This window comes from Mustela erminea, chromosome 15, assembly GCF_009829155.1.
Source record: "Mustela erminea isolate mMusErm1 chromosome 15, mMusErm1.Pri, whole genome shotgun sequence".
NCBI lineage: Eukaryota > Metazoa > Chordata > Mammalia > Carnivora > Mustelidae > Mustela > Mustela erminea.
This window is the reverse complement of record NC_045628.1, coordinates 31,675,975-31,698,399: the sequence shown is the minus strand read 5'-3', so window position 1 is coordinate 31,698,399 and position 22,425 is coordinate 31,675,975. Positions and strand designations below refer to the sequence as shown.

Genomic DNA, 22,425 nt, shown 5'->3' with positions numbered 1-22,425 from the left:
GCTTTAACCATTCTTTCCTTCATTTAAACTCAGTAAAAATTCCCTCATTCTGTTAAGGTTCAACTTTGTTTTCTGAACCACCTTCTGAAAATGTGAGGCCTCATTTCCTATCCTGGAAATTACTTTGCTTCAGAAAAACCGGCAGTGGGTGTGTCATTCCTTCCAGAGAAGCACCATGGGCTTCTCTCCTCTTGACCCAGCTGGGTGTTCAGACTGGTTTAGAGAATCCAGCTTCACTGTATGTCCTGCGCTTGGGGTCCTTACACTGTGATTCTCACTATTTGTGTGGGCTCCTGTCAGCTGTACTTAGCCCTACTCATTTACTCTATGGATTCTTCGACACAAAGAGCAAAAATTGTTGCCTACTTGTTTTTCTTTCCCGTCCTCCTCCTTTAAATCCAAACTCCGTATTTCCCCCACATGACTATTCAAAAAAGAATACGTACAACTCCCAACAGAACCGTTTCAGGCACGTTGCATTTAAATTTGTACAACAAAATGTATTTATCTTCCCATTCCCCCTCCTTGGAAACCCTACTCCCAAACAACAGCACTGAAAATAAGCCCACGAAGTTGACAAAACGATATCCAGTTTAGCCTGACAATTTTATAACCAAAAACTACTTCCACTTCTATCTACCAAGGTTGAAAAACAAAAAAATACAAAACTACTTTAAGGCATGTGTGCCACTAGAATATTTGTATAATAAATGTATGTATTGATGAATGAATGAGGTCAACAAACATTTACTGAGCTCCTACTGTGTGCCCAGCACTGTTCTAGGTATTGGGGATTCAGTTTCATGGTGAAAAGACAGGGCCCTGCCATTCTTAGGCATATATTCTCATAGAAAGGGCAGATAATGAACAAAGAAGATAACGTGAGATGGTGATAGGACTACGAAAAAACAGAGAGGAGAGGGCATGTCTGGAAGATTCTTTTGGATATTTTAAGCATATGTCGAGAGAAAATTTTACATGCAGTAGATTTAGAAGTACCAATATGACTGGAATTAATGTTTTATTTGAACAGTATCATAGTTTTGGTATAATTATCTCTTGAGAAAAGTTCACTGAACTGAAGCTTTATTGTGTTTTAGAATCAGAAAGCAGTATGCCTTAAAACTAGTGTGGTATCTTGTGTCAGCTGAACTTGAATACATTTTTTTTTTTTTTTTAAATCAGAAGGGCATACTAATTTCTGAATGTTGGGGTCCATTTGTGTGTATACATGAGTCCTTTCCTCCTCAGCACCTGTACTCCCAACTTGGTGAGCTGCTGGCTAGCTCTGACCAGATGACCAGATGCTTATGATATGGATTATGCTTATGGGTTTTCATAAAGAGGTTTGGTATTATCCATTTGGTATTGTCTGTGGTCTCACATCTTGTGTGTATGCTTGAACTGTGCGTTCACTTATGAACTCACCATGGGTCCTAGTCTACCATGTCACTTGTAAGCACACCCATAGACTTTCAAGACATTCTACCTTCTGGTCACTTTTTGGTTATCCACCTGCATTTATTTCCCTTCCATACAAGCTGTGTCAGTCAGGCCAGCTCCCTCTTTTGCTTCCTCTAGACAGCCATTCTTGGAGTCTAGACAGCCATTCTTGGAGTCCAGGCTCCATCTTGCCTCATCCACGAAGCCCACCCTCACTACGAGAAGAAGCCAGATGGTTACCAGTCCCAGTTTGGCCAATATGGCCTATGTTGACATTGGCAGTTACCGTACCTCTTTGTCCTTTTATTTCTTACCTGTAAAATGGAAGAAAACACTAAAACTTGCTGCATAGGGACCATTGTGAGGTTTCAATGAGTTATGATAGGTAAAGAACTTAGATACCTGACATGTAATAAATGCTCACTTTATGTTAGCTATCTAATTATTAACGACTCCTGGTACTTTTTTTATGGTAAAATCTTGGACTGCTCTTTGTTCTCTGGACTACCATGGTTTGTACAATCTACGTGATGACATCTTTCTTTCTTTCTTTTTTTTTTACTTGTATGGTAGGTACTACTCTAGTATATCTAGAGCTCGGTGGAATCTAAAAACACTTGGTGAATGATGATGGGGTAGGTAGGAGTGTGAACACTGGCAGTTACAAAGAATACTTAAGGATGGATCTTAGCCAGCTGCATGAAAGGCTGAGAGGAGGGGATGGACCCAAGGTGCCAAGAGAAGGTACCACTGAGTTGCTGCTCTGTTTTGACTCTTAGATATGGCTTAATTTATGAATTTACTCATAGTGGTATTCTTTATTGCTGAACGAATACTTAGCATGGGATCTGCCCTCTTGCATAATTTTTCAGTGCACAGTACAGTGTTAACTATAGGCGCAATGTTGTGCACCAGCTCTCCAGAACTTATTTATCTTGCATAAGTGAAACTGTATAACAATACAATAGCGACATCCCTGAACGGCAATACACCATTTTTCCCCTCCCCCAGTCTGTGGCAACCATTACATTACCTATTTCTATGAGTTTGACTATTTTAGAGACTTCATATAGGTGGAATCATGCAGTGTTTGTCCTTTTGTGACTGTCTTATTTCACTTAGTAGAATGTTCTCCAGTTTCATCCATGTTGTTGAATATGGCAGGATTTTGACTAGTGGGTATATACCTCAAAGAACTGAAATCAGAATCTCAAAGAGTTAACTATACTCCCCAAGTTCATGGCAACATAATTCTCAAGAGTCAAAATATGGGAACAACCCCCAATGTTTATTGGTGGGTGAGTGGATAAAGAAATTGTCTAATATCTGCAATGGAATAGTATTCTGTCTCACAGTTGTCTTGATTTTGTAAGTTCACCTCAGTTTAAATTCTCAAGTCTTTGGTTCCCTTTAGTTTCTTAATAAAGATGCAGGTCAGAAATGCTTTGTGGTTAATAGTTGGCTGAGTCTTAAGAAAAGATTGAAAGGATGCATTTCTTAAATGAACTAAGCAACTTGATTTTATCCTTTGAAGAATAAGCATGAGAGGAAAGTAAGGAGTCTGTCTGTATGAGGAGAAAGGGGAGGGAGAAACCCTTCCAGGAGAGAGACCTTGGCATGTGTGGAGGAGGGAGAGGTGTAGTAGAGGGACTCAAGTAACCACTTGAGTTTGGAGAGAATGGTATGACCCCGGAAATATTCCTACAGACTCAGTCTATGCATCATACTATAATGGGAGAGGAAGGAACTCTAAATACTCTTGCCCTTATACACAAAAACTTTTTTTTAAAAAATTGATATTTAGAGCAAACTAAGAACTCTAAGCCAATTAAATCCAAATCTTAAGGGATGGAAGGCTATAGATGTAGGAATATCTCAGATCACTTGATATCCCTTGGATATTTGGATTGCTGTGACAACAGTTGTAAACCCAGGCTTCATTTTAACCAATAGTATTCAACAGTGTGCTGAGAAAGAAAAAGATAAAAGCAAAAATGTTTCTGCATCCTAAATGTAAAGTACCTAAAGCTGTTGAACAGTCCACTAATAATTTACTCTTGTTTTGACCTAGTGTATTATTAGGAATGAGTATTTTTACTATTTCTTTAAAGACTTGCTTATATGTAAATACTTTGTCCTCTTAATTTTAGTGACACTCCTATTAAAGTATATAAATAGGAAGAGCATTATTTTATCAAGAAGTTAGTAGTAAATCATCTTGTCAAAGGGTCTAAAGTCTTGTTTGTAAATCAATTCATTCATAAAATGATGAGAATTATGGAATGAGGGTCTATGTAGGTACACTTTTGAACTTTTAAATATTCAGCCTCCACTCCCAAAAATATTGGTCATGATTCTTTTTCTCTTCCTTCACTCCCAAGCAAATAATTTGACAGTCTGGTGTTCAATCTCTTTCTTATGGTCTGTTGAAATGTTAAGAAGAAATTTGGGGGCACATCATTTGAAAGCTTATTTTTATGTCAGAAAATTGCTTTTCTGGAATGACTTTGATAACTTACTAATTATCAGTTACTTTGTGATTTCAAAGGCATTTTTAATTTCATAAGACTTAAGAACTGAGGTGATTTTCAAGGAGATAAATATTCAGAGTTGTCAGCCTTCAAATCTGGAGCATGTTATCCCACAATTACAATCAGTGTAATGTAGGAGGACATCTGTTTATATTAGTTTGGAACGCTTAGTCATGCCGTCCAGTTGACAAGTGTTCATTGTCTTATTTGGACTTAGCAGAAAGGCCCTTCTACCAGACCAGTAAGTTTCTATTTTGCCTTTCATATCAGTTTTAGTACGGAGAATTGTTAATTTCAGAAGTGCTGTTAATGAGTATTTTTTTGTAAGAGGCAAAAATCAGATTTTCTTAGCTGGAAGGTACGAAAGAGAATCTCATTTGATGCACTTCTTTCACAGAAGAGAAAGTGGCTCAGAAGAAGTCGGGTGGCTTTTTTTTTTTTTTTTTTTAAGATTTTATTTATTTTGACAGACAGAAATCACAGGGAGGCAGAGAGGCAGAGAGAGAGGAAAGGAAGCAGACTCCCTGCTGAGCAGAGAGTCCGATGCGGGGCTCGATCCCCGAACCCCGGGATCATGACCTGAGCCGAAGGCAGAGGCTTTAACCCACTGAGCCACCCAGGTGCCCCGTCAGGTGGCTTTTGCAAGGGGCCACCCAGTGAGGTAAGACAGGTGTTCTGACTTTAGCCCTCACTCCTGGTCTGGGTGTAGCAAATGACTTGAGCAGCAAATGACTTGAAGGAGGGTGATATTTCATTTTACGTGGTGTTAACCTTATTTATTTCCATGACTGGCTGTTCATATTGGCACTAAATCTACATTTTAATTTATTACTCTATTTTAGATTTAGTAAACTGAATAAAATAAGAGCTAGAATGAAGTTCTAAAGGAAACTACCTGCTTGCATCAGCAGACCAGAATATGTTCACAAGGTTACACTTTTTACCATGTAAAGAAGGACGTTTACCAATGGCAATTTAATTTTTGGGTGCAGGTGGCACCATACATTTTTCTTCATCCATGTTGTGCATCTCTTCTCAACGAGTTCTGTTTTTGTGTTTTAAATCTGATGCCTTTATAACTCTTTACTCAAGATGATTTTTACAGAAACTACTTTGGTATTATAACTTTTGGTGTAGGATTTTCTATCAAGGCGGCCTCGGATTCATACTTAATCTTTTACCACGTTCAGACAAATTATTCCAGCATTATTTAATTCCAACTTCCTTAACTGGGGTAAACAAATGAGAGATTAGGTAATAAGAAATATGTCTAGGCTTTTTAATTAATTAATTTATTTTTTACTGATCACTCTTCTTTGCAGCTATAATATAGGAATGAATGCCATGAGGAAATTATAAGGAATGCAACAAAGAGTAACTCACTAGAATCTCCTGAATTGTACTCCTTTAAAACCGGAAGTGGTTGACTTTTCAGAAAATCCCTTCTGCGCTTCTTGAAGCATTCTGTTCTGTGGACCTGAAGCGTGTTTTTATGCTAAGGTGTTCTCTTTTGGCTTCCTTGGACTGTTGGTGCTTATGGAGTGTTAAGTAATAAACTCAATGACTTTCCCCGTCCTTTAGATCCCTGGACCAAGACCTCCTGAGAGCCAGCTTAGTGTGCTGTGGAAGCAACAAATCAAGTGTATTTTTATGGTGCCCTCTAAAGCAAGCCCAAGCACAGGGAAGCATGTGAGGTTTATTCAGTGCACACTTGAAAATCGTTGGCAGGAGTTCCAGGCTTTTCGCTTAATTTTGAGTTTCTCTGTGCTTTTTGTTTTAAATTCTGCTTGGGTGAGTCTAGAGGAATTATGTTTCATTTTAACTTCCTCTTTCAGAGAAGTAGCTAAACTAGTTGAAGCTGTAGTTTCAGTTAAAGATGTCGTTTTCAGTTTTGTATATTTATAGGGCAGTGGCTCTTAGTCATTGGCAGGCACTGGGCTCACTGGGAGGGCTCAGTGAGCCACCTTACTGGACCCCAACCCCGGTTGCTGATTCCATAGGTATGGAGTAGGACTTGAGATGATTTTTTTTTTTTCCCTCAAAGTTCTAAGGTGCTATAGATGCTGCTGGTCTGGAGACCATGCTTTGAGAACTTCTGTTGTAGGGAATAAATCAATGAGAACTACTCCAAAGAGAAAGTATGTGAAATTGTTATCCTAAGAATATTTTAATTTAAGTTCATACTTAACAAAACTGCTATTATATAAATAATGTTTATAATAAGAAAAAGGTTTGTTCTCAGAGTTCCTCCGGAGATGGTGATACAAGTATACCAGTGTATTAACATTAGCAGTGTACGCAAGTGGATGAATGATGGCATGGCTTCATTTTCATGTAGCTATTATCCATACGCCCGTATGAGCTAGTCAGTCTCCAGAGTGATGGCGTTTTCAGGTAATGGCATTGTCCTGTGGGACTTCACTGGAAGTTGACATTTAAGAATGAAATATGTGATCGATTCTGGGCATTGTAGGCTGAAGGAATGGCATATTTGGCTCTTTGTAAGAATGAACAGGTTCTGACTTTCTTGATGGAAGTCAGAGTTATGGGATACAACAAGAAATGGCTGAAAGATGGAGATGGGGGCATGTAACTAAAATTAAGTTTGAGATTAAAGCCCAGAGAGCCCTGTATTTTAGTGGGGACGAAAGGAAGTAAATGACATAGTTAAATGTCCCCTTAAAAATAATTCTGGGTACTTGGATAGATTTTTAGAGAGAAGCGGGAGTGTCTAATACTGAACCAAAGTCAAAAAACATTCTATCTCTGAGTTCATGGCATTCACAGTCTAGTGCAAGAGACTGCAGGGGAGGCATCCATGGTCGTATAGCGGAATGATAGTATAATGGATGTACAGTATAATGGAATGTTCTAAAAGCAGTCTGCATTGAGTATACATGGGATCACATGGGAGAAGGCCTCTAGGAGAATATAGGAAGTCTTCAGAGGTGTGTGAAATGTGAGCTTAAGCTGAGAGAATGAGTAGCTCAAAAGAAGGGAAGAAGAGTCAGGAAACTTCTAGAAAGAAAAAACCTATTGTCTCCCATGTAGAGATGGGAGAGATCAGGAATGTTGAGAGAATTCTAAGGATGTTTCATGGAAAGAATGTTGGGTTTGTGCTGGGACAGGTCAAGAAATAAGGTGGCTAAAAGTAGCTAGAGCTGAATGCAAATGCCATATTTGGATTTTACTCAAGGGGAAATAAGCCATTAAAAAATAAGAATGTTGGGGGTGGGGTTATGGACATTGGGGAGGGTATGTGCTATGGTGAGTGCTGTGAAGTGTGTAAACCTGGAGATTCACAGACCTGTACCCCTGGGGATAAAAATATATTATATGTTAATAAAAAAAATAAAAAATTATTAAAAAGAAAAAAAGAATGTTAAGGAAGGACACATAGAGAGCATTCCATTTTAGGAAGATTCTTGAGTCACCTCTGTGAAGAAGGAGGGGGAAAGACCGAAGACAGGAAGTAGGTCTGAGAAACAAGCGATGATTATGAGAGATATTTAGGAGCTAGAATTGATAGGATTTGGTTGGTGGGGAAGTGAGTTTGGAGGAGAGAAAGTTGTTTGGGTTAATTAGGGCTCAGCTTTCTGGCTCTGAAACTTAACCCTTCACTGGATGGGAAAACATAGAAGCATGAACAGGATTGGGGATTAGATGATACATGCATTGGAGAAGAACTTACTAGAAGAATTTTACATTCTGAGCTGGGATAATGTTAGTGGGAATATAAAGGGCACATCTGAGAAAAGTTGTCTGGGAAGTACTAGTTGAACTTGGTTTGGACTAAATACGGTAAAGGTGGGGAGGGGAAAGAAGAAAGAGCTGGTTAGGTTCCTGAGTCTCAGAAATTTCAAAAAGGTATTTGCAAATAAAATAGGAAAATTGAAGTTGATTGCAATAAATGCCAAGTAGTCTGAAGGATATTGGATTGAATGTATATTGACCTTGAAAGTTAATTGAAAGGCAGGGTTATATTAATCTGAATTTGAAAGCCAATTATGTTACTCCTCTGAAGCGTGTCCATTCTTTCTCAGTGGTTTATGTAAGGATGATTGGTGATACTTTGATAATATTCTGAAATTTCAAGTGTTAGGTAGAAAGCTAAATAAGAAATAGAAAAGCTGTCACAGGTGGTATGTGTACATGGAAAAGTTTTAAATAATGCATGATGTTGGCTTTCTAATAAAAGACAGGTGGCTTTATACAAACTGCAAGAAGATAAACCATAAAATATTAAATTAAAAATGATTTTTTGGGGGGGCACCTGGGTGGCATAATTGGTTAAGTGTCTGATTCTTAGTTTCAGCTCAGGTCAGGATCTCAGGATCCTGGGTATGAGCCCTCCACTGGGCTCCAGGCTCAGTGTGGAGGCTGCCTCTTTCTCCCTCTCCCCTTCTTCCTCAGTCTGTTTCTCTCTGTAAAAGAAATAAAATCTTTTAAACACCCCCCCAACTTTTTTTTTTTTTTTTTTTGACAACCAATTCCTTAGACTACATTTATTTCTACTCAGGAGGTAGATTGGTTTTGGTTTTATTTGTTTTGGGAGATTTGGAAGATATATTCATGAAGAAAGAGAAATTCTCCATTATCTTCTTCCCTTTTCTAATGTTACCTGTACTACTTCTGTATTTGTAGTTTTGCCATGGGGCAGATGTCTTTGTGGATTTTCATATGAATGTAGTGACAGCTCAGCTGTGAATGGAGTTTTGTTGACACAGATCATATGCAGGTAGCCCTGTTGGCAGTGGTTGCTGTGAATGAAGTTTAAAATGGACAATAAGGAGTCCTTGCCTTTTTTTAAGCCAAATGATAATCTTACTGCTTTGAGTTGCCTTTTAGGTGAGATAGATTTGGGCCTGAATTATAGCTATACAGGAAAAGTTCTAGGAAGTCACTTAATCTCATTAAGCTTTGGTCTCCTATCTGGCAAATGGGGATAGTACTGGGGACAGCACAATATAGAGCTCTACTGAAGGAAATGCATGGAGAGATGCTGATATAGGACTTGTGTTAGTGTCCTGTGGCCACTCTTTAGTGACTTAAAGCAACACAAATATATTCTTTTATGGTTCTGGAGGTCATATGTTTAAAATTAGTCTTCAGGGCCTAAAATCAAGGTGCCAGCTTGTCTGGTTACTTCTTGAGACTCTAGAGGGAGAATCTGTTCTTCCCCTCTTGACTTCTAGAGACATTAGGCATTCCTTGGCTGCTGGCTGCCTCATTGCAGTTTCTGCCTCTGTGGTCCATCCACTTCTCCTGTAGTGGTCAAGCCTTCCTCTCATCAGGATACTTGACCCTTAGGGGCCAACTTGACAATCCAGGATATCTCTTCATCTCAAAATCCTTAACCTGCAAAATCCTTCTTGCCTTGTCAGGTAACATTTGCAGATTCAAGAGATTAGGATGTGAACATTTTGGGGGAAGGGGATGCTGGTTATTCAGTCTGTGGTAGTACTCAAATTAATATTGTGAACAAAAAATAAAGAATTAGAGATGGAATATTTGTGTTGAAACTAGGAAAATCTATAATTTATACACTATGAAATAGCAATACATAATATATTTTATATACAGATGTATTTTAAAGAAGTACCTAACCATCCGGGATTGTATGAAAAATGGGACCTCACTTATTACTCAGTAATGGCTTAAATAAGGTTTAATTGGAGGGCTGTCTAAATTGGTCAGACTTAGTAGGACATGGTTTTTTATGATTGTGATAGAGAACATGAAGATCTGATGCATTATTTACCACTTTAAATATGAAGGATAAGTAAGCTTGAATGGATTTTTCCAGGGTAGTGAGAACTCTGAGCTCCTAAATTATACTAATTTGTAATTCTTTGAGCATTTGGTATATATTTGATAAGTGTCTGTTACGATACAGGCACCAAGTTAGGTCTTGCCCTTGGATCTCATAGTATGTTTTTCATGAACTTCTCAGGTGTTTAGTCATTGCTTGGCTGTTTGCATTGATCACACTTGGTATCTTTTTCTAGATAGCAGTCATTAGATGCCACTTTCCACTAATTTTCAACCCATGGGAACCTTGAGTATGCTTTTTTCGAAATCTTAGATCCTCCAAAACAGTGGTTCTCACTCAACCATGGGTGATTTTGCCCCCCAGGGGACATTTGGCAATGTCTGGAGACATTTTTGATTGTTATGGCGGGTGTGAGTGGAGTGCTGCTAGTATCAAGTGGTAAGGCCAGGCATGCTGTTTAACACCTTACAATGCACAGTATAATTCCCCCACAATAAGGAACTATCCAGTTCAAAATGGTAATGTTGCCAAGGTTGAGACACCCTCCCTGCTCTAAATTTATATTGCTTCCATGAACCTTTGGATTAAATAAAATTGTGAAAAATTAAGTTTTTTTTTTCTATCTTGGAATTGTTCCAGTAAACATTAGATAAAGAAGGGCTTATCTAAAATAGGCAAAATTTAGGACTAAAATGGTAAAATTGGGATAGGGATTTTTTTGGAGGGGAAGTAGTGCTAATTTTTCCCATAGTGGAAATGGAAATTAAAAATTTTGAAACAAGTGTTAGATAGAGGCAAGGGAGAGTAATTTGCTTCTAAGCAATATGGAGACTTTTGAATGTGTAGGTTGAATAAGTAGTATGTATTACTTTGATAATATGGAATTGTACTATATGCACACATAGCACATTTAGCATAAATTACAGCTGAGAAATTAGCAGTGTGATAGCTTACTAATAATTTATATGCTCTCATGCTTTGCTGCCAGGAATGTTCATGTGTATCAGAAAGGAAATAAGTTTTTTTTTTTTTAAAGATTTTATTCATTTATTTGACAGATCACAAGTAGGCAGAGAGGCAGGCAGAGAGAGAGAGGAGGAAGCAGTCTCCCTGCTGAGCAGAGAGCCCGATGAGGGGCTCGATACCAGGCCCCTGAGACCATGACCTGAGCCAAAGGCAAAGGCCTCAACCCACTGAGCCACCCAGGCGCCCCAGGAAATAAGTTTTTACATGCTAGGCACTTTAAATATATCTCAGTTGAAGCACCTGGGTGGCTCAGGCATCCAACTCTTGATTTTGGTTCAGGTCATGGTTTTAGGGTCATGAGATTAAGTCCTCTGAGTGGGGCTCCATGCTCATTGGAGATACAGCTTCTATCTCTCTCGAATAAATAAATCTTTGTATACAGGTCAAAAAGTAAAAAAAATACTATATACTTTAAAAATACTATATACTTTTGACCTATAAAGGTAAAAAATTACTATATTATATATATATGTATATATACACACATATATATATATTTTGACCAATAAAGTAAAAAAATACCGTATATATTTTTGCCCCCTCTACCTTCTTTCCTTACACCTAGCATATAAATATATCTTAATTTTCACAAACCTAAAGGTAGATCCAGCTTTTTTTAATATAGGAAAAGTTGCCTTTAGGAGACAAAAGGTTTTCTCATTTCATCTCATTTGTGCTTAATTTATAATCTTATTTATAGGTGATGAGTACTTGTCTTACAAAAAACTATTCATGAAGGCTTAGCAGTGGTAAAGTACAGGAAATCTATATTTGGCAGTTACTCTCTTGCTTTGAGAATTATTGTGATATATTTCATTTACTTAGAAGTCTTCTATAAAGTGCTCTGGCAATTTTCCATGTGTGGAATCCCATAATGGGTTTTATGTTCAAGGCAGTGGAACACATAGCTAAACTCTTATAGAAAATTTGGTAATGGGGAGCTTCTGATGCTGTCTCTGGGAGGCACATTTACTCAGGATATAGTTATTGCCATAGGTGGGTTTTGAGCCAACACTTTGAGAGAATATTGAGAAACCTATTTCAGGATAATATAGAGACAATTATTTTTTCAGAATTAGGAAAAAAATGAATTATTTTAAAAATACATAAGTGGAAAGTGTGACCACACTAATCCTAAAACATGGTCTTCGTCTATGGATTTTAATTTTTGAAAAGTATGGATCACATCAAGTCTTAATAGTTTTATGACTCTGGGAAAGTATTAAGCTTTTGGAGTCCTAATTTTCTACTTACTAATCATTAGATGGTTCTGGGGATTAAAGGAGATAATGTATAATAATCAATATAATGAATAATATGAAGGACTTAATAAAGGCAATTATTTTAATATACATTATGTAATTGAGCATAAAGTGAGCTTAAAACAGAACATAATTGCAAAGTACTTCATAATACCAGTGTCTCTTAATATTTCAATAACAGTTGTGCCAAAAAATATGAAAAAAATTTTCAAACTTTAAGTGAAACAGCTCTCTTGTTGCAGGTCTTCTCAGAACTTTAATTGGTTATTGTGTATACTTGAGAAGAAAATACACAATACTTTGCAAAATTTTCCACTTTGAATCCTATTAAATTTTCCCATTCTCATGGTACACAGTTTGAGAGACACTGACTTTGAAAGTACCTCACCTAGCACATTCCAGTATACTAGAAGATTTATGCTTATAGTTGATTTTCATATTGACGTTGAGCATGGGTTTGAGCATCTGGAAGGACACCTGAGATACGTAGTTCAGTATTCTCCTAAATTGTATCTTTGGGACATCAGTGGTTTTGACAAGATTTTTGTTGACAGTTCATTCTCTTCCCTCCTTTGAGGAGAAGCAAACCAATAATTTAGTCATTGTGTATATGTGTGTTAGATACTATAAGGATTTAAGAACAATCAGGTAGCAATTCCTTAGCTCTGCTCTCAACAGTATTTTTTAACCTTTTTGTCCTCTCTACTTTCTTCCCTTACCCCTGGCATGCCTCTGCCCCTATCACATGGGATGGGCCTGTCTGCTTTGCTGGTTTCTCCTCTACTTAACCCTTACTTGTTGGGTTTTCCAGAACTTAGTTCCTAGATATCTTCTCATCTACCTTTATTTTCTAGGTGATACTATTTTAGCATTATGACCTTACATTTCTTCTCTGTGCTGACAGTTCCCCAGATTATATCTCCAACCTAGATTCCTAGCTTGAACATCTTACTTCTGTGTCTAATTACCAATTACTTACCATTTCTACTTTGTTAAGTGTCTCAAACTTAATGTCTGAAACCCAAACTCCCTATCTTCGTTGCTGCTGCTACCTAGCATTGTTAGCTACAGAAGTAAAACGATGGCTCAGTCTGTAGTTGACATCCTCTCTAGCCTCTCCCCAACACATTTGATATAGTCAAATGTGTAATTCCATTTAGGACACAGCATACATGATGGGTACTCAGCCTCACATTGAGAATTGCCTGTTTTGGGGTTGCAGTAGAACAGGGAATGTACATGTGAGTTTCCAGTGTGCAGTCAGTTGTATGTGATAGCAAACATTCCATCAAGTAGAAGAGAATTACAAAGAATCTGCAATTTTGAGAGTTAGAGAAAGCTCACGTTTCAGCTTCAGTGTCATTTTTGAAGCAGTGTCAGTGTCTTTGGAGGCATGCAGTTTTCTTCCTTTCCCTTTAAGTGAAACTTAGCTATTCTTAGTAGCGTGTGGGAGTGTGTGAAATTTAATAAATTATTTTTAACAAGAGGTGCTTACTTGATTGTCATGTTTGGGGGGGAAAAAGCATTTTATATTGCTAGGGTGAAAACTGTTGAATTTCCAAGATTTTTTTCTCACATAGGTAAGTTCAGAAAGCACGAGTTTATCTCTTTGTGCTCACTAATTACCTCCAGGTTTCATGCTGTTTTCCCAAGAATCATTTGTACAGTTTCCACATTCAGGTAGACCTGCATTTTGCAACTATGGGAGATGAAAATCTATGAGTCACATAGATTGTCTGACATTGCTGGGGGATTGTCCAATGGAATGCAGTTTCATTTTTAGGGATGAAGGTGGGAGGAAAGGAAGAATTTCATTTTTTTAAATGCAGCTTACTTGGAGAGAAGGAAAGAATAAGTGCAGTATTCTAAGAATTCTTCTTGAACTTGTTATTCACAGGTCTCTTCCCCCTGCTTGACGCGGTCATTCGAGAAAGGTGGTGGTATTTGCTCTATATTAAGTAATGCAGTGGGTGAGCTTCCATTAATAGAAAAATAGAGCTTCTGTTAGTAGAAAAAAACCATTATTTGATTGGTTCCTACGTTGCTTCTTTGATTCCTGCATTTGGAATAAAAACAAGCCATTTCCTCAGACAGTAGTGTTAGAAGTTATTTGTTACATTTCTGAATACTTTCACTTAGTACCCTTTAGGGTTGCTCGAGTTCTGTCTTTGCTACCTTGTAGAGGCAACCATCTTGTTGCAGATATAAAAATGATGCCACTGCTGTCATGAGGAGACATCTGCTGCGACTTGTCTCCGCCATCTCCCACTGCCACACAGGTGCCTCCCCCTTTCAATCTGACAGATTGAAAGCAGATGCGGTCCACACACTTCTGCTTGTGACTGTTTATGAAATCATGAGTCAGGGCCTCATTTCTTGAAATATTTTTAAGGTTGTGAACAGGTGGCCAGACTTCATTAGCAACAACTGGAGGGCAGAGATCACTTAGTGGTTTGGAGAGCCACCAAGTATCTGGTGAGTCCAGTTTCTCTAACATCAGCCCGGTTTCCAAAGAGGCAACATCCAGGTCAGCTGTGCCGTGGAGGGCGGGGCCAGACTAACTCTAGAAGGGTTGGGTCCCTATCAGGAATCCCGGTCTTACTCATTCTGGGAAGTCGCCTCAGGAAGCAGATGCCTGGCGACAAAAATCATCCAGTGAGTTGCAGTTGTTCTGAGGCACAAGGTGAAAGTTTATTCTGGGCCAAGAAAGGAGGACTAGGGGGCCGTAGGATTAGCGGCCGAAAGAAGGTTGAGTATGTGTGGCAGGGAAGAGATGGGTGGGGTAGGAAGCTGTACTTCAGCCCCATATAGAATTCCAGATTCCTTGTTAACCAGAGAAGCTTGAGGGAGTGGCTCATCTCACTTCTCATTCTTCCTATCAGGATGTGGGGAGGTCTCCCGTTGTGGTACCTGAGGCAGAAATATTGCCAGTCTAGAAGACGTTCCAGCATGAATTTTTTTTTTTTTAAAGATTTTATTTATTCGACAGAGAGAGATCACAAGTAGGCAGAGAGGCAGGCAGAGAGAGAGAGAAGAGGAAGCAGGCTCCCTGCTGAGCACAGAGCTCGACTCAGGACTCGATCCCAGGACCCTGAGATCATGACCTGAGCTGAAGGCAGTGGCCCAACCCACTGAGCCACCCAGGCGCCCCTCCAGCATGAATTTTTAATCATGTTCCTTGATGATTCAGTAAGACAGCTGTATTTTAACTTTACCAGTTGGTGAAGGCTTGGAAAGGATGGGGGTTGAGATCTGGGGAGGAAAGTTGATTTTGGAGCATGGAATATTCAGTTCTTTGGGGATTATGATCTTGTGGGAGAGCTGAGGAGATTGGACCTTTCACTGTTGTAAATGAGGAAGTTGGTAGCTTGAAGAAAAGGTGTGTCGAGATATGGAAGAGGAAGATAGAGAAGTGGGTAGGTGTTTAAAACTACGAATTTTTACCTGATTTGGTGGAAAATTCCCTGTCTCTTGGTCCTTCATCTGCTGGACTGGCTCTGTGAGTGCCTTTAAGTAACTTCTACGTAAACGCATTGAGTGCAGGCCTGTGGCTGACTCCACAGATAAGACCATGAGTCAGGCACGCTCCCGTGCTCTGCAGTCTAGCAGCAGGGATGATGGGGAGGGCTGCGGTGGGTGGGCCCATGCCTGTGGGTGGGGGTGGGGGGGGGTGGTTAGCTCTTCCGATAAACGGAAGGTATTTGGAAATACTTTTGATGAAGCCCTAGAACACAACTGGCTACCCCAAGCTATAATAAAACTATAATCTCATCCTTTGTTTCCAAACTATGCTATCAGATATTAGGGGAATAGATTTTGGCCATGTAGGCACCTTTCCCTCTTCCTCCACCCCCCCCCCCCCACCGTGATTTTTAGCATTTGGAGAATTTGAAGGTTGGCCAATGCAGTTTCTGTTAGAAAAAGGATGGATGAAGGGGCTGGCTTGATGCCAATATGGATATTTGGCTAGTGATAATAATACCACAGCAGTTTGTCTTGACCTTTGTTTGACCTTATTCTAGAAATACTTTCTTGTTCAAAGCTTTCCATGGCAAGAGGGCAAAGAAAGCATAACATGAGAGTGTCTTGGATTGTGCTTCACAGAAACGTCTCTTCCAGGGAAAGATATTATGTGTGGACTGTCCTCTGGCCATTTCTCTTCCCCCACAGTTTGTTTGAGATGGATAATTGGAGGATAGTTTTGAAATGTCTCCATTACGTGATCTGTTTCAGTTAAGCTCCTCTTAAATTTCTCGTTTAAGCCCAGCAAGACTGGTATGTTGTTCCTAGGTGAGACTCGGAGACTTCAGTACATGACTGAGTTCTCAGGAGTAGTCATAGTGGAGTCAGAATTTGTACCCAGAAGTGAGACCCCAGAACATGGCCCCTTAGCCAACCAAGCTGGCTCTTTGTGGAAGAACCCAGCCCTGGGGATCTCTGCAAGAGAGCTAGAACATGGACGTGGATTTTATTTCCCTTTGCTTAAAGGTGGTCCTCTTGATTGATGATTTGTACTAGTATTTTAAAATAGCTTCCGATAAGGAAAGGTGGTATGAGACCTAGAGCTTCCTGGTGCGAAGTATACCAGAACCTATTAGCATAAGGTAATTACAGATGAATGTGTTCACTGATGGGCTCACTTGAAAGTTTGTGCTTCTTTTCTTCCTGATCTCTGGCAAAAGGTTCAGAATATATGCATGGGTATATATTTTGTGGCCCTTTGTCAGGTTGCAAAGAAATGATCAGAACTATTAACAGTGGAAGATTATACCTATGTTATACTTGTGATTTTTTGAATATTATAAATGCAGTATTAAAAATTAGTGTATGAGAAAGCTGGCAACATATTCAATGTAGTCATTTTTGGAAACTATTAATGTTTCATCTCTATCTCTTTTTATGGTTAATTTGGGTTTCAAGGAAGGTTTAGATTCCTTGCCTCTTGTCTTTCAGAGCTCTGCTGGGAAGCTTTTCATTGCAGAGACTAGCCCTTCATCTTTGTCCTTAGCACTCTGAAGCTGGTCTTTTTGTTTTTGAATCTCTGACTTTTTTTTTTTTTACTCATTGATGTACAGTTGTAAAGAAGTCCCCTTTGTTGCAATTTTAAAGGTAGTCTTTTAAGAAAGTAGCCCCATTATGGGTACCAAAACAATTTGAGTCCATTGGATATGTTTTAAGCAAGCTAGTGCTATTTAACTGTTCTGTGACATCATGCATATTTATGAGGAATCACCTGAGCTTTTATGATTTTAGACTTTCTTTTGCTTGCTTACATTTCTGCAAGCTAAATAAATGCATTCGGTCAATATTTGAGAGCATTTGTGTACCATGCACTGTGCTAAGCATTGTTAATAAATATTACGTGGTTGCCAGGTGATAGACCTGTCTTAGGACACCTGGGAGATGGCAGGACACAAAAGCACATTCTGGTGGAGGAGAGTCATAAGGAATGCATGCAGTAGACAGAAGTGCAAAAATAGACCAGAGATGAGAGATAGGGACTATCCGAGAGCCTAGTTGCAATTTTTAATATTTGGGTTCAGCATGGCTTCACAAGGAAGCATTTGTGTGCAGCGTGGTAAGTGGGCCCTCCCCTCACATGGCTTCTGGTCTAGCGATGACTGATTCCTCATGAGCACTTACCATGAGGCTGGGGATTCTCTTAAGTACTGTGGACATTTCCTCCTAGTCTACTAAACTGGGGATTATTCTCCCCAGTATCATCAGAAGGAAATGGAAGGTTTTGAGAGTCAAATTGCTCAGATGAACATAGTTAGCAGGATCCAGATCTGACCTGAAGCCCATTCTCTTAAACATGGCCCGACAGCATGTTCACTCTTGAAATGTTTATGGAGGAATTAGCCAGCTCTGTAGATTGGGCTGCCTTATTTTTGGTTCTCATGTGTTGGGCAGTAACTTGGTTGGCTCATGGAAAGTCTGTGTTAGCATGAGCTTTCACACAAGCCTGTTCTATTTAAAAGGCTTTGGGGTTTGGGGATGTGCCCAATGGCCTCAGAAGGTAAAGAAGCCACATGGTTACTGACTTCCATCCAGTGGGATGTGTTTGTTCTGTGTCGGAGAGTGGCCTCTGTTGACTTCCGCAAATCATTGACAACTTGAATTCCTGGCATTGCATTTCAGTGATAGGATACTAATTTGGCTGGCTTATGTGTCATTGTGTTCAAGAACACATTATAAATGCTCATACTTAGAAGGGAATGTAAAGTGTGTGAAAGGTTGCAGTGCCCAGGTTACTGCTTATTTTATTACAGAATAGACCATATATATTTATAGTGATTGCTTTATTGTAATAAAAGTAAGTGGTAAAGGAGTATGTTGGAATGGAAACCTTTATGGGGGGATGTGGAAAGGAGGTCAGGGGTTCAAGAGCCCTCTGTTATTCTTTTGCCCTTAGTGTGCTTACGATAACGTTTGACTCAAATCGTCCCACTTTCAATGGAATGGCAATTTTCAGCATAGTCTGTCTTTTGAATTGAGTATTAACAATTATTATGTGCTTTGGCTAATTTAATTTCTGAGGTGTTTATGTTGATCATTCTTCTAAAAAGAAGCTATCGGGTGTCTGGGTGGCTCAGTGGGATAAGCCGCTGCCTTCGGCTCAGGTCATGATCTCGGGGTCCTGGGATCGAGTCCTGCATCGGGCTCTCTGCTCGGCGGGGAGCCTGCTTCCTCCTCTCTCTCTCTCTCTGCCTGCCTCTCTGTCTACTTGTGATCTCTCTGTCAAATAAATAAATAAAATCTTTAAAAAAAATAAAAAAATAAAAAGAAGCTATTTTACAACTCTATGTGTTATTTTTTATGGTCAGTTTTTAGTGATTCCCCCTCCATTAACTACTTCCAAAATTAAATGTTGATTTTTAGAAGGTGATTTTCTTTTACTTAGGAGATAAGCTATGATTTGAGCACTTAAGCTGGACAGTTTATTCTTTTAATTTACTTTTTTTGGAGTATAATATACACATATAAAAATTATACATTACAAGTGTAAAATTCAAAGACTTCAGAGGTCGGGGCACCTGGGTGGCTCAGTGGGTTAAAGCCTCTGCCTTTGCACTCAGGTTATGGTCTCAGGGTCCTGGGATCGAGCCCCGCATCGGGCTCTCTGCTCAGCGGGGAGCCTGCTTCACCCTCCCCTTCTGCCTGCCTCTCTGCTAACTTGTGATCTCTCTCTCTCTCTCTCTCTCTCTCTCTCTCTTTCTCTGTTAAATCAATCAATCAATCAATCTTCAAAGACTTCAGAGACAGAACGCATGTGGGTAATCAGCTTCCAGATCAAAATGAAGAGAAGTATCAGTGTCCTCTTATTGTTCTAATCCTTCCACCATCCTTCCCCACAAGGGTAACCGCTCTTCTAATACCGTATCTTTGGTTTTTTACTTCCTGTGAGTGAAAATTACAATCTGTATTGTTTGTGTCTGGCCGCTTTTGCTTCTCATTGCTAGACTGAATCGTATGGTCACGTGTAGTTGCAGATTGTTCATTCTTATGGCCACATAATGTTTCATTGTGGGTATTCCCTGATTTAGCCATTCTATTTTTTTTTTTTTTTAAGATTTTATCTATTTGTTTAACAGACATCAGAAGTAGCAGAGAGGCAGGTAGAGAGAGAGAGAGAGGGAAGCAGGCTTCCTGCTGAGCAGAGAGCCTGATGCGGGGATTGATCCCAGGACCCTGGGATCATGCATGACCTGAGCTGAAGGCAGAGACTAACCCACTGAGCCATGCAGGCGCCCCCAGCCATTCTATTGTTAACGACCTATGTGCAGTTTCCAGTTTATTCTATTATGAAGGGTACTTCCATCAACCTTCTCATATATGACTTTTGGTGAATATATGTGAGCATTTCTGCTGAATCCCAGGTATAGCCATGCATTCCAGCATTTCTGCTGTATTATAATCCCAGATGTATACCAGGGATTGGAGTTCTTGGGTTCTAGAATACGCATATACTCAGCTTTTGTAATTATTAGCGGGTGGATTAAAGGTTAAAGTCATTGCATAAATTTACATTTCTGCAGTAGTGTAAGAACCCATAGATTTTATTTTTTCCTGTTTTGGGGTAGATAGGAGGTGCATGTTGTTCTCAGGTCCATTTCACTTCATGTTTGTTTTCTGGAAAGGAATGGCTATAGCCGTCTCACTGATTCTTTGAAAGTTAAGTTAAATGTTTGTGTGCACATTCTTCCCTTTTACTTTTCTGTGTTCAGGTCTTATATGTTAGATATGTATTTTATATCTCTCCTATGTACATATGACATATATGTATATACATTTTATGTGGAAAATATAATACTTACAGACTTTTAGGCCAGAAAGTTGATCTAGTTCTGGCTTCTCCAGTCTCTGAATTAGCAATGATCCTGCTTCAGTCTCTCTCAAGACAGGAAGCAGGAAGTTTAGGGTGGCCTCTTGGTAGTTAACTGATGTTGCTTCTTCAGCACTGAGGTGACATCTGCCTCCTTCTATCTTCTCGCATAGATGTCATGCCCTTTCATAGGTGCGGGAGAAAACTCATGATTCTTGTGACAGACTGAAATCTCTTCAGGCAGAGAGTCATGGCCATTTTTAAAACTGTAATTCTCAACATCTGCAGGACCTTGATCTCTGAGCATTTTGCTCTGAGGAATTTGGGTGAAAAACCCATGGACGATGGAAAAGAAAACTCCATGAGAAACTCCGCACCCCACCCCACCCCCACCCCACTCTTTAAGGTTTTTGTCTTTTCTCCATTTTGGGGCCTTGAGGCACACTGACCTGCCCCACTTTTGGATGGGTTTAAAACACTGCTTAAAATGAAAATACAAAAAATGCAAATAGTGCATTAAAAAAAATCAGACTAATGAAAAAAATGAGAAAAAGACAGCCTTGCTTTTTATAGAAAATGGACCATTCTATTTCATGAAATCAGTGAACGTGGAAAAACTCTGATGGATAATATGCAGTCGAAGGTTTTTGAATGTCCAGGTGGTAATAATATTCATAGAACATTAGAATAAAAAGGAGTTTTTTCTACTTAATAATTTAAAGCTCGTAGATATTACTTAATAGGCATTTTCTTTTTTTCTTTACAGGCAAGAAGAGACTGATAGGAGAGTGAAAAATGTAAGCTATATTTAAGGGAACATTATTAATGGTTTTTTACTTATGTATTCTGTAATAAGGCAGTGGGATCTAAAAATATCCGATATGCTGTGAATCCTTTTTCTAGTGGAATTGTTCCCAGTAGCCAAGCAGTGAGGAACTCGAAGTATATTTAATATTAAATTGTATATTCTCTGATGTCAGGGGGTAAGAGGGGCGGTGGGACCTGGGGGGGGGTGGGTCCTTATACATGAGAAAGGTGGGAAAAACAAATGAACGTACTTCAGGATCTTTAGAGGAGTATGTCAAACCACCAGATCAGACTTTAAGGAAAAAGACTGAATGTTTAAAAACTGTGGGTAATTGCTCAGTGCAGTTATACGTCTAACATTCTGCATAGTAGAAGAATTTCTAAAGGTGTGCATGCTGTATTTAAAAAAATACAAGAGCACCCTATTAAGGAAGCTGAGGATTACTGATTTTAAGGGTTCAGTCTAAAAGTTTGTCAAAAAAATAGATTGCTTTTAAAGTTTAATTCGGTTTCTTCATAAATGTTCTCCCTTTATGTACTGCTAGAGTATACAAATTGCTGTTGGGATCTGAGCTTTTGGTCTGAGAACGTGCTCAGAGACAGAACTTGAAGAATAATTCATGTTTTTAATGATCCTTCTCCTTCACATAATTTAAAAGAAACTCTACTTTTCAGCCTCCATAGATATGCTGTCTTCCATCTAGAGTGCTAACCAGCATCTGGACTTGCAGTTAGTTACTAAATTGACTTACCTTGTTCTTTTCGTGGAATTTTTCAAGGTTTTGATAACATTGTACTGGCTGGGAAGAAAAGCACAAAGTAATCCGTACTATAATGGACCCTATCTTAATTTGAAAGCATTTGAGAATCTTCTAGGACAAGCTCTGACTAAGGTAAGGAAACCACATCTGGCTGAGACGACTACTGTTCCCGATCCTACTATTTCCTCCTCCTTCCCCCACCTCCCTACACTCCTTCCCTTCCACTTCTCCCCTGCCTTATTCCCCTCTTCTAACAAATATGGCGGCTCCTATTATCTTTGTTCCACTCTAGATTGTGCTGGGTAGAAAGGGTTGTTACTGGTTTATACGCTACCACCAAGGAGTGAGTGAGTCTAGGTATTTCTTTCTTAGTTTTAGGTAATTCAGTGACCTACTCATTTGCTTCCTTTCTAAGGCCCTTGATAGAACTTAACTCTTTCTATATTAGGAGCTCAACCTGTAGTCGAGAGGTGCTTTAGGACTATTACAGGTGTGG

The 22,425-nt window shown here is 39.2% G+C and overlaps 1 protein-coding gene across 11 annotated transcripts in view; it reads left to right on the top strand.

Annotated features, from left to right (window-relative positions):
• Positions 1–22,425, top strand: part of LMO7 (LIM domain 7) — a 204,021-nt gene that overhangs the window by 122,555 nt on the left and 59,041 nt on the right. For all 11 annotated transcript variants that reach the window (XM_032314733.1, XM_032314738.1, XM_032314739.1 and 8 more), the window contains 2 exons: positions 21,128–21,158; positions 21,948–22,061. In XM_032314733.1, coding sequence (XP_032170624.1) covers positions 21,128–21,158; positions 21,948–22,061 — 145 coding nt within the window. The remainder of the gene's footprint in view (positions 1–21,127; positions 21,159–21,947; positions 22,062–22,425) is intronic.